Here is a 12,921-nt window from a genome sequence, read left to right on the forward strand (position 1 = left end):
ACCTGTCATCATTGCTTGTCTATATTTGTTTTAGGAAGCTTCAGAGTCCAAAGAAAAGGTTGATAAAATTAAACTTGCTTTGGGCAAGATGAAGGAAGCTAAAGTTAAAAAGGTAAGAATGGACCGTTGGCTGTATAACTGTTGCGATTAATTAAGAATACTTTAATAAATTCCCGCAATGTTCATTTTAACAAAGAATACTTTTTTTGTTTATTTTGAAGATCAATGTTTTGCGCAATCTCACAAAGATATGTTTCATAATTGAGAATACCCATTGGCTTGTGACTGAGGCTTAGCCTGCACAAAGCATTTAGAAATAGATTAAGATAAAGTGAAGTTTAGGGGTACCAAGATTCCCCAGCTGCTGCAGAACTACAAATCTCAAGATGCCTTGTAGACTTCTGCACAGAAAAAAATGTGTTTCGGCCAATAAACTACATCCACACAATAAAAAAAAAAAAAAATGTACTTTTGCAGTAGCAAAAAAAGATACGGAAAACAACTTACATTTAAATTAATTTACCATCTTGTCCGTGCAGCTGATTGTAAAAGTCCATATGAACGACAATAGCACAAAAACATTGATGGTGGATGAACAGCAGACGGTGCGAGATGTTTTGGACAATTTATTTGAGAAAACACATTGTGATTGCACCATTGAGTGGTGCTTATATGAAATGCTTCCAGAACTCCAAATGGGTAAGTGTTGGTAGTACATCTAATGAACAGGAAAATGTATTTATTACCTTGTTATAGACCAATAATATTCATTACAATCATCAAGATCTTTTGGTATCATTTACTATCAGCTGCTGTGTGGAGAACTCTTGACATTCAACAGATGATACTTTGAATTTTTGGAATTTGCATAATTTAATAAAAACTGATTTAATGTCGTTCTTTAAAAGGTAAAAAAAAACATGATAATTATGTGGAAATGTCCACATTTAAGCTATAAAATGTTTGTTGCATTTTGCTCTACCATGCAAGTACACATGTTATTTCACCTTTTGGTTTCCGGAGATTTAGGTATTAGTGTAAAAACAGGGGGCCACAGAAAATGCAGCTGGACCATTACACCAATATGTAGCAGGCAGCACTGAACGTCGTCCACACATTCTGGACTGAAGGGAAGCAGAATATCCCAGCAACCCAGGTTTTCCTGCCACACAAGATAAGAGAATGGATGACCAGAAGCACAAGGTTGGATCGTCACAAAATATGCATGTCAACATTATAGGTACTAATATACAGCTTCCACACCTGGATATCATAAGGCATTTCAGTTTTTGTTAAATCTCCATTACCTACACTGATAAGCCACAACATTAGAAACCACTGACATGTGAAGTGAATAACATTGATTATATCATTACAATGACACCTGTCAAGGGGTGGGATATATTAGGCAGCAAGGGTAACAGTCACTTCTTGAGTTTTACATGTTGGAAGCAGGAAAAATGGGCAAACGAAAAGATCTGAGTGACTTTGACAAGGACCATATAGTGATGGCTAGACAACAGGGTCCAGATATGCTTAGTACCTACCAAAAGTGGTGCAAGGAAGCACAACCAGGGAACCAGTGTCAGGGTCATGGGCTCCCAAAGCTCATTGATGCTTGTGTCCATGAAGACCTGCCCACCACCAAAAGCTTCTTCAATGTGATGTAAGCATCAAAACTGGACCATGGAGCTATGGAAGAAGGTTGCATGGTCTGATGAACCACGTTTTCTTTTAGAGCAAGTGGATGGACCTTGTTTACCTGGGGAAGAGATGGCAGCAGGATTAACTATGGGAAGAAGACAAGCAGGCAGATTCAGTGTTATGCTCTGGGCAATGTTCTGCTGGGAAACCTTGGGGCTCCTGGTATTCATGTGGATGTTCGTTGACACATTCACCCCTTCATGGCAATGGTGTTCCCTGATGGCAGGGGCCTCTTTCAGCAGGATAATGCACCCTGTCACACTACAAAACTTGTTCGGGAATGGTTTGAGAAACATGTTCAAGGTGTAGCCTTGGCCTCCGAATTCCCCACCTCTCAATTCGATTGAGCATCTGTGGGATGTGCTGAAACAACAAATCCAATCAATGGAGGCCCCACCTCACAACAACAGGAGTTAAATGATCTGCTGCTAATTTCTTGGTGACAAATACCACAGGCAGCGCCGGATTTACCCTCCTTGCTGCCCCAAGGCCAATTCTTCAATGCACCCACGCCTTCTATATACTATGTGTGTGTATATATATATATATATATATACATTGTTTCTTAGAGTGTCCATTTAAAATAACAATATTCACATTAAAGAGATTAAAAATTGATAAAGAATGTAAAGAAAGTAAAAAATGTTTATTTCAATGCATTCATAAATAGTTATTACAATTGTTAGTTATGTTGAACATGATTGTTATAATTCCACAGAAAGATTCTTTGAAGACCATGAAAATGTTGTTGAAATCCTATCAGACTGGATGAGAGACAGTGAAAACAAGATTGTTTTCATGCAAAAAAATGAAAAATATGCTGTTTTCAAAAACCCACAGGTAAGATTTTTTTTTTAAAAAAAAGATCACCAAATTAGATTTAAATATTTGAAAGACATGTAATTTAAGTTCTCACTAAAATAATTCTGCCCAAAATTTTCTTATCGCCAGATGTTAACGCTGAACTGCTACTTCTGAGATACATGCACAAGCTGATTGCTGACTAAAAGTTAAAAGAAAATCTCATTCGTTTTCATTTTTTATTAATTAGGCAGGTATAGCTACCTAGGCTTGGCATGCAATTAACACGGTTATTAAAATAACGCAATCAAACTGAAATCTAAATGAATTTCAAATTTAAGATCAAAGCAGCCAAACAGAAAAAAAAATCTGTGCCTTTAGTTCACCTGTTCTGTCCTTAAAGCGGCACTGTCATGCCGAACTTTCCTTTCCCCAATTGATTCCTCTTCTCTCCCTCTCTCAGGATCTGTTCTTCTTTTCTTCCTATCTGCTATAGTTTTCTTTAAAACTTAAGAAAAAGTAGGGACTATTTCTCTTCTGGAGGTTTCCTACGCAGTGACCAGCGGTGACCAGCGGAGGAGCAAAGTGTGCTTCGTTTCCGGTGGTCACAGCAATTTTCCCATGATCCTTAGCTTTCCTCCCTGTTCCCACGATGCTTCCTGTCACTTAGACAGAACGCCGGCAAAACTGCAGAATTGCGCTCTAACAGTTTCTCCATTCGTGTTAGGAGGCAATTCGGCACTTTGTTCGGATCGCAATTTCATTCGAATGAATGAAACTCCGATCCTAATAATTGCTGTGGCTGCATCTTGCAGCCGCTTAGTAGATAACTCCCTAATTCCCACGGTATCAGGGAGCTATCTACTAAAAGGCTGAAAGACCTAAATTGGTCTTTCAGCCAAATTTACTAACACTAAGTAAAGAATGGCTGAGGGACTAGTTCCCATAAGTAGCAGTCGCTGAGTTTTTCCAAACAGCATCTCCTCTTAGAGATTTAGCATCAAATCTACAGGTGCACTACACTAGCATGTTCACCATGACCCTCATCCAGCCACCAAGGGAAACATAATACAAAACAAGTAAAGTGACAAATGCTATGAGTCACACAAAATTGATCTATTCACTAAAGATCCAGTTGCAATGGCTATCCTACTGAGCTGCAAATGGAGTAAAGACATTTAATTTAACCACACTGTCCAAAATGGTTCAAGTCAACTAATGTTTGACAAACAGCAGTAGTGCTATTACAAACTTTTTTTTTACAACAGCAAGAGGTTTTGGTTCAAAAAGGTTTTTATTTTTACAGTAATATAAAGAAAGATACGCTTATACAGAATATTCAAGCAAATTGAAGAAAAATGAAAAAAAAAAAAAACAGCAGAGACAGATTTACTAGAGGCATCTACTTATTTTCAGTATCACATGTGTTTGAGATGCTCTTGCATAGTGTTTGCTGAATATATGCAAAACGTTTTCTTTTCACATGCCCATTATGCTAAATCAAACGAACTGTGATTCATCGTAAACACAACTGCTGTATAATTAAAATGTATAAAGTTAGGGATAACAAGGTATAACTAAAAACAAACACAAAACAAACAAGAAAAGTATTCAACAGCGGCTTACAGAACTTGAAATAGTAGTGTTTGTGCAAATTATGAAATGTTGTTTTGTCTAAGATATGGAAAAATATGCATAGAGTATGCACACAATAGACAGGAAAGCGAGGATTAAGGAGTAAGGACCAATGAGATGTGAAATGCTGTAGGCTGCTTGAGAGAGAGAGCTTGGTGCCTGAAAGATTGCGGTGAGACAGACACAATAAAACTCCCCCGGTGCGAATAGAATAATTACTGTTGTGCATCACCTTCATATCGCACCCTGGACTTTGGAAAGTCTTCCATTGCTAAAGGTACCTGCAGAATGAAGTCTGAAACAGAAAGCCTGTCTGTGCTCATTTGCATATCTAGGTGGGAACTCTGGGATAGCTGTTGAAATATGATTTTTTGAGTTTCTATGTCAAAGGAAGACTTTCCCAAAGTCCATCTTGGGATATGCAGGTGATGCACAACAGTAATTTCTTTTTTCTATTTGTGTTTTGGTAAGTTGTACCGTGTTTGGTCTCACCACAATCTTTTTGTGACCCTTGTAACATCAGCTTGTTTCTGGTCACAGATCCTATTGGTCATAACCCATGCTTTAATTTAAAAAGAGCTGTGTTTAAAACTGCACCCATTGCTAAAGGTGTCTTGAGAAATGCTGTTTGAAGTCTGAAACACAATCTGTGCTCATTTGGATGTCAACCTGGCAACTCTGGGATAGTGGTGGAAGCATCATTTCTTGAGCTTCTTTTCCCAAGGAAGACTATCCAAAGTCCAGCTTGAGATATGCAGGAGAGAGAAAGAGTGTGTTTTTCACACAGAGAACCTATGATTTCTTTTAACCATGTTTTTTTTTTTTATATGGTAGCCTGTTGCTCTAATATATATATATATATTGTCTTTTGCTCCAATATATATATATTGTCTTTGCAAAATTTAACACAATATTGGTTTCAATGCCTTATATTGATAATTAATTAGAACTTCAAAAATTAAATTATTTAAAAAAAAAACAAAAAACTTTTTCTTTAAAAAAAAAGTTCCTTGGTGCACCGATTGCACAGAGCTTCTCATTCTGATATATAGCTGGGTGTTATAACCCACTCTTAAAGGATCACTATAGGGTCAGGAACAAAAACATGTATTCCTGACCCTATAGTGTTAAAACCACCATCTAGCCGCCCTGGGCCCCTCATGCCTCCATAAATCTAGCACAATCTTACTGTATTTAAGCCTGAAGCTGTACCTCTGCATGCTGTTTGCCTAGAAAAAAAACAAGCAGTCTGCTGACATCAGCAGAAGTGGTAGCCTGATCCAATCACAATGTTTCCCCCATAGGATTGGCTGAGACTAAGAAGGAGGCAGATCAGGGGCAGAGCCAGCACAATTCAAACACAGCCCTGGCCAATCAGCATCTCCTCATAGAGATGCATTGAATCAATTAATCTCTATGAGGAAAGTTCAGTGTCTGCATGCAGAGGGAGGAGACACTGAATGTTTGGATGCATTTTAGGCAGCCATGACCCAGGAAGGATCTCGAACAGCCATCCGAGGAGGGGCCAGTGAAGTTATGACTAGGCTGTAATGTAAACACTGCATTTTCTCTGAAAAAACAGCGTTTACAGCAAAAAGTCTGAAGGTAATGATTCTACTCACCAGAACAAATTCAATAAGCTGTAGTTCTTCTGGTGACTACAGTGTCCCTTTAAATATGAGAGTGGATTCAGAGTACTGTACGTAGTGCTTATGGTGCTTGGAATGACCCTATAATGCATTTGTCTGTGTTTATTATATCATTAGAAGCCAAACAGATTATGCTGCGCATCTGTTTGGAGGGTAAACATTTAAATTGAAATGATGTTTTTCTGGTATTTTACATTTGAAAAATGGAGTTGGTAGCATTTCACCTAACAAGTTAAGTAATATTTGATTTATAGTTCATAAAACAGCAGGAAATAGATTATGTTCAATGAATGGATTACCAACATATACAGCTTCCTGCATGAGTTCCAGTCGCTTATTATGACAAACGCATGTTAAAAAGAAGTAAAACTTGTTATTAAATGTGAGCCCCAAATGTTGATTTGCTTGTGTAGGCAGATCTAAGCACTCTCTTCAACAGCTGTAAGTGATCCATCATTGTGAAAAAAGAATAAGTGGAAGTGTGTTTCAAAGGTTAGAAATTACATTTTGCATGATTTCCTGCGTGCAGATTGTGTCTGACTGTAGCTTTCCTTATCCCCTCCACTACTACCTTAGTGACTCATTAACCTCTTCACTGCTGGACTGTTTGTCTGTTGCTGCTGCTGAACCTATTTTTTTTTCTGCCGATGAACCCGATGGCCACTAAAGGCGTTTACCCCATGAGAACCGAGTCAGACTAGATTCTCCATGAAATGCTCCCTTCTAGAGAGCATTTGATTGGTGGAGTGCAGTGATTTGCTGTGCATGCGCTGTACTCTGCCGATCCTTCCTTCGAGGATGCACTGGATTGACTGAGATTATCACTCTTGATGATCTCAGCCAGAGTTGCAGGGCGGCCGTGGCAATACAAAAACGGTGAGTGAGTAAAGGTAGGTAAATGCACCTTTTAAACTCTCACGAGGGGGAGGCAGACACAAAATTGTGAGGGTTAAACAATAGCAGGATATTTTATGTTGGCACCAGGTTTTTAGGGATCAGCTTGTAATAACGTCATGAAATGCCATTGGTATTTAAATGGCAAAACAAGAACTTGGCTACAATGTGCGATGCAAGCTTGCAAGGTCTTGCAATATATAAAAGGGCTATTAATATTAATTCACTTGATTCCAATATATATATATTTTTCCTCTTATTAAATCATTGATAAATCCCAGTTTCAAGCACGCAGTACGGTTTTGCCACATGGAAAAAGTGGACTGCTGAGTTACAAAATAAAGAATGTGAAAGAGTTTACCTGCGGATAAAGGTCAGGAAAGCTACATTTGTTTACAAAGTGTAACGCAAAAAGGGGAGTTCACCCTAACAGGTTGAGATGAGAATATCCCGATTAATTCCTAAGTGTGCAATTGCAAAATAAATAAAAGCAAACCAATTATCTTAAGTCAAGGGAACTATTCTAAAATCATTAAATGTGGAAAATGTGAATTCATTACCAGTCTTAGGCAATGTCACGTGTAAGTATGTTCATATGGAGCCCAAACCACACTATTAGTATTTAACAATAAATAATTGATAGACTGGCTGTAAGAGGTCCCTGTGAAACAGGTACCTAATGGAAGGACCCATTCTCTTAAAACCCCAGGAGTCTGTTTATATTATGGGTTCCCAGGGCTTTCTGCAGACATTTTGGGGCCCCTTACACTACTCCAGGCCTGGGGACAAGGTGCCTCCCCGCAAGTCTGCCCACAGGGCTGACACCAAGTCTGCCTCAAGCGCCCCCCACCCATTCCACCTCCATCTTGCAGGCACTTAGAGCTTAGGTAGGTAATTTAGTGTATGTTTGTAAGGGATGTAATGTATTTAGGGAATGTAGTGTATGTGTATAGGGAATCCAGTGTGTGTAGGGGTGTGTGTGTGTGTCAGAAACAACATATTGTGTGTGTATAGTGGATGCAGTGTGTGTGTGTATGTATAGTGGATGCAATGTGTGTGTGTAGTGGATGCAGGGCCTTAGGGCGCACCAGCCTTGGGGGCGCAATGTCAGGCTGACCGGAAGGAGGGAAGCGCACCGCGCTCCCCTCCAGCCGGTTACTATTTGTAGCGTGGCCAAGCCCAGAGATCCCGCCCGCGGATCCCAGCCTCCGCCCGCCCACCTCCTACCCTGGTATCTGCCGACTGCCGCGGACTGTGTGGAGGGGGCGGGGATATGACATCATATCCCTGCTCCCTGTGTACCGCACAGCGCGGCTGGCGCCCAGTGATGGGGCTGGGCTGCAGGACTCCACAGAGCCGGACAGAATGCACCCAGGGGACAAGATTGAACTGTACAAATGTAAGTATGTATGTCTCTGTCTGTATGTATGTATGTCTCTGTCTGTATGTATGTCTCTGTCTGTATGGCTCTGTCTGTATGTCTCTGTCTGTATGTATGTAAGTCTGTATGTCTCTGTCTGTATGTCTCTGTATGTAAGTCTGTATGTATGTATGTATGTATGTATGTAAGTCTGTATGTCTCTGTATGTATGTATGTCTCTGTATGTATGTATGTCTCTGTATGTATGTCTCTCTCTGTATGTATGTCTCTGTATGTATGTCTCTGTCTGTATGTATGTCTCTGTCCGTATGTCTCTGTCTGTATGTATGTATGTCTCTGTATCCATGCATATATGTATCTGTATGCATGTGTGTAACTCTGTGCCTTTATGTCTCTGTATGTACGGATGTATGTGTGTGTCTCTGTATATCTTTGTATGCATGTTTCTGTATGTATGTGTCTGTATGACGGGTTGCCTCTGTTTGTATTTAGGTTTGTATGTGTCTGTATGTCTTGCATGGATGTTTATGTATGCCTGTATGTACTTATGTATGTTTATGTATGCCTGTATGTCTCTGTATGTACGTATGTATATGTATGTGTATATATGCCTGTATGTCTTTGTATGTATGTTTCTGTATGCCTGTATGTCTCTGTATGCATGTATGTGTCTGTATGGCTGTATGTATGTATGCCTGTATGTTTCTGTATGCCTGTATGTCTCTGTGTGTATGTATGTATGTATGTGCCTGTATGTCTCTGTATGCCTGTATGTGTCTGTATGACGGTATGCCTCTGTATGTATGCATGTCTTTGCCTGTATGTCTCTGACTGTATGTGTCTGTGTCTGTATGTCTCTGTATGATTATTTCTGTGTTTGTATGACAGTGTACCTGTGTGACTGAAAAATGATGCCTGTGGCTTGGGTGGAAATACACACAGGTGAAGATGCATTTTTTTTATTTTTTTTAAAGGAGGGTGAGGGGCGCCAAAATGCATCTTCGCCTGTGTAACTAAAAATCCTAGCACCGGCCCTGAGTGGATGTAGTGTGTGTATAAGGAGTATAATGTGTGTATATAGTTAATGCAATGTGTGTAGTGGATGTAGTGTGTATGTAAGGTATGCAGTGTGTGTTTATTGTATATGCAATGTGTATAGTAAATGTAGTGTGTGTAGTGTATGTAGTGTGTATGTAAGGTATGCAGTGTGTGTATATAGTGTATGCAATGTGTATAGTAAATGTAGTGGATGTAGTGTGTATGTAAGGTATGTAGTGTGTGTATAATGGATGCAGTGCTTGTATGGTGGATGCAGTGTGTTTGTATAATGGATACAGTGTGTGCATAGTGGTGCAGTGTGTACAGTGAATGCAGTTTATATAGTCTATGCAGTGTATGTGTATAGTGTACGCAGTGTGTGTGTGTGTGTTTGTGTGTGCGAGCAGAGATAGGGGCTGTGTTGTGGGAGAGTGTGAGAGAACCGGGTTTTTAATGTATTATTTTTATTTACTTAGTATGTTACCAATGGCCAGGGATGGTACACTCTGCACTCCCTGGTGGTCTGGTCCAACGTGACCGTGGCAGAATGCAGAGACAAAGTGTTCCCATAATTGTGGCAACACTCTGACAGCCAGGGCTCAGGAGACGACCTGGCGCAGGAGGAGACAGACAGCATTCCAGGCTCCATCTCCATCTTTAAAGCATTCAACAGCTTTATATGTACATATATGTTTTGGTCATTCAAATGTACTACCTGTACCCCCTGATGGCAGACCTGTGTAATAAATAGGACAGGAGAAGTATATGTATAACGTAGGATAAGTAGAAAATGAAAAGGTCACACTAATAATAACATAGTTGAAGTTTAGATCAAATAAAGAATCAAAAGTATCTATATCTATTGTTTATACCTGCAACCAGTCTCAGCCCCCAAAAACGCTGAAACACTATTCTACTGACTATGTGAGGTGGGGAAAATGTGTCAAGACAGATTACCCTTATGGCCACACCGTTTTAATTTTTTTTTTTTAAAGTCTGAGAAATAGCCCCAAAACAAGAAGGGCTCCTTCTTATCCTAGCAACTAGTCCTCCGATAACTGCCCCACTTCCTAGTACTGGTAACACACTTTCAGTAACCCTCTCCCTAGCAGGTATACTGCCCAGTACCACTCATAGGATCAAAAATTGCTGCTTTTAATGCAAACAAATAGAGAAGCAAAGGAACCCTATCGATATCATATACCGCGGTACTCCAGAATAATGTATCTGGAATCCAACATAACATAATACACTCCTGACTTTTATATAAGCCCCAAAAAGATGAAAATTGTCAAATAACACTGACCTAAAATTCCCATGCCCTAGTGCCCATAACAAAAACCACAAAGAAACGCCCGACGCGTTTTGGAACCAAGCTATGTCTTCATTTGGGGATTAGAGAGTTTATTTTTTTGCTTTTGCTCCCTCAGCACTGAAAGCAAGGTGAGTAAAGAGTTTTTTTTTAACTCTTTAAGTGCTGGGTGGGACCTAATACTACTAGGGACAGGAAAACTAAAGGCTACAAACACAGATTTGTATTCCTAACAGTATAGTGTTCCTTTAATAGTTGATGAAAAGAGATTTCACTTACTGCAGTAAAAAGGATTCTTCACACAAAGGACAGAGATGCAGTAACACCAATGTTTTATTTCATCATTATTACAGTATTAAGCCAAGAACAGACATTTGTGATATCACTATCCAAAAATACATGTCTTGAGCGTCCAGCAGTCATAGTTTATAATTTTTCTAAACACTATCTTATGCTGGTTCTTAGAAGTCAGAGTATAATGTAATGGAAAGGCTTCACACATTAATTTTGCCGTCAGAGGGTCTGATCGCTTGAAAAACTATTTGAAAGTAGAGAATTCATCCAAACACACTGAAAACAGATGATTGTATTCTTTTCATGCGGAAGATTTGTATTTTTGAAGTCTCTCAATGTTCACTGGAATTCCATCAAAACAATTAAGATGTCATTACAGCCAAGATGTATTCGTATTGATCTTGCAGAACTAACTGCTGGAGATTGCTACATTATGTGAGATCATTTGTACTAGCGAAGTGGACACGGTGACAGCTGCAAATAATCAGGAAGCTGATAGGGAAGAATAAATAACAATTCCATGTAAAAAAAATCAACATTAAATAGAAATTGCTGAGGTATATCATCCAGAGACATATACAATGTTACAGTAATGAAGCTGAATGTTGACAGAAATAAAGGATTCTCTCGTTTTGCGGCTCACTTCTAATTACTTATATATAACAGGTGAAACACGATCGCATATTAAATGGAAGCATACAGTGGGAAATGATGGATTTAGATTATAAGTAAATATGGCATATCTGGTCCTCTTATCCTTTTTGGTTGCAATAAGGAGTTAGCCAGATAGAATGTCCTATTTCAGAACCCTTACTGTAGTTACTGTAGTTACTTTAATGCAGAGCAAATATTAGATGATGGCTCTCTTTGATCTATCAGACTGCGGGATGCTAGGTTTCAAGTTTCAACTGGAGAGTCCAGTCCATGCGGACTCAATGTAGCACATAAAGGGAGCCAGAGATAATGTATTATTCTAAAACCCTAATTCACTTTACTGCAGAGCCAATATTAGATGAAGGCTCTCTTTGACCTGTCAGATTGCGGGATGCCAGGTTTAAAGTTTCAACTGGAGAGTCCAGTCCATGCCAACTCAATGTAGCACACAGTGGTGGAACTACCGCAGTCATAGGGGGCGCGACTGGGCACGTAACTCCAGGAGACCCGGCCACATGCGTACCCCTGCGACCGCAGTGCCTGCCGGCTAAGTAACGCGGCCCCCGGCCCGCGCGGTATAACCACCGGGGTCGCATTGTGAAGGGGCCCAATGGGTGGCCCATGCTGTTAGTGCCACCCGATGCTATGTATTTCCATGGGGCCCAGTCAGCACTGCAGCGCTTTAACAGTGCGACCAGGCCCCCTTTGATGAGGTCAAAGGCTGGGAAGAAGTTACTGCTCCGGTCACTCCTCCCAGCTTACACCAGGAGCCGCGCGGTATGAAGCTGAGGAGGGAGTCAGAGTGGGAACATCAGGCTGAGCCACTGGACCCCAGGGAAAATCACCCTCCTGCACCTAAAAGGTAGGAAACAAGAGGGTGACTAAAACATTTTGTATGTGTCTGTATGTGTCTGTATATGTCTGTGTTTGTATGTGTGTGTGTGTGTGTCTGTATGAATGTGTCTGTATGAATGTTTCTCTATATGTGTGTGTGTGTGTGTGTCTGTATGTGTCTGTGTGCATGTGTGTGTCTCTCTGTATATGTGTGTGCATCTCTGTGTGCAGAGGCGGCTCTCTAATTAGGCGGTTTAGGCGGCCGCCTAAGGCCTCGCGCTGGCTGGGGCCTCGTGGCCGCCTAAACCGCCTGTTGGCAGAGTGTGTCAGGTCCTCGGTCAGTGACCGAGGACCTGACACCAGGAGTGGGCCCGGCGGCTTGCCCGGTATGCCGCCGGGTGCGAGGCCCCTCCTGGCTGCCCGGCCACCATCGCAGACACTGGTCTGCAGCTCCGCAGTGTGCAGAGCTGCAGACCATGTGACTCGCGAGAATTGGCCAATCAGAGCGTTGCTTTGGGTTACCACGGCAACGCTCTGAAATCTCGCGAGATTACATGGTCTGCAGCTATGCGGAGCTGCAGACCGGAAGCAGTGGCCACCGGACCACCAGGGAACCCACTGGACCACCAGGGAAAGGTAGGCTCTCCCTCCCCATCACCATCACCCCCACCACCCTCACCCCCCACCGCCATCACCCCCCACCACCCTCACCCCCCACCACCCTC

At 41.0% G+C, this 12,921-nt stretch overlaps 1 protein-coding gene across 1 annotated transcript in view; it reads left to right on the forward strand.

Annotated features, from left to right (window-relative positions):
• The window catches only part of APBB1IP (amyloid beta precursor protein binding family B member 1 interacting protein), a 91,509-nt gene that overhangs the window by 46,008 nt on the left and 32,580 nt on the right, over positions 1–12,921 (forward strand). The window contains exons 5-7 of the mRNA XM_063452577.1: positions 35–112; positions 540–699; positions 2,423–2,544. Of these exons, the coding sequence (XP_063308647.1) occupies positions 35–112; positions 540–699; positions 2,423–2,544 (360 nt within the window). The remainder of the gene's footprint in view (positions 1–34; positions 113–539; positions 700–2,422; positions 2,545–12,921) is intronic.

This window comes from Pelobates fuscus, chromosome 4, assembly GCF_036172605.1.
Source record: "Pelobates fuscus isolate aPelFus1 chromosome 4, aPelFus1.pri, whole genome shotgun sequence".
NCBI lineage: Eukaryota > Metazoa > Chordata > Amphibia > Anura > Pelobatidae > Pelobates > Pelobates fuscus.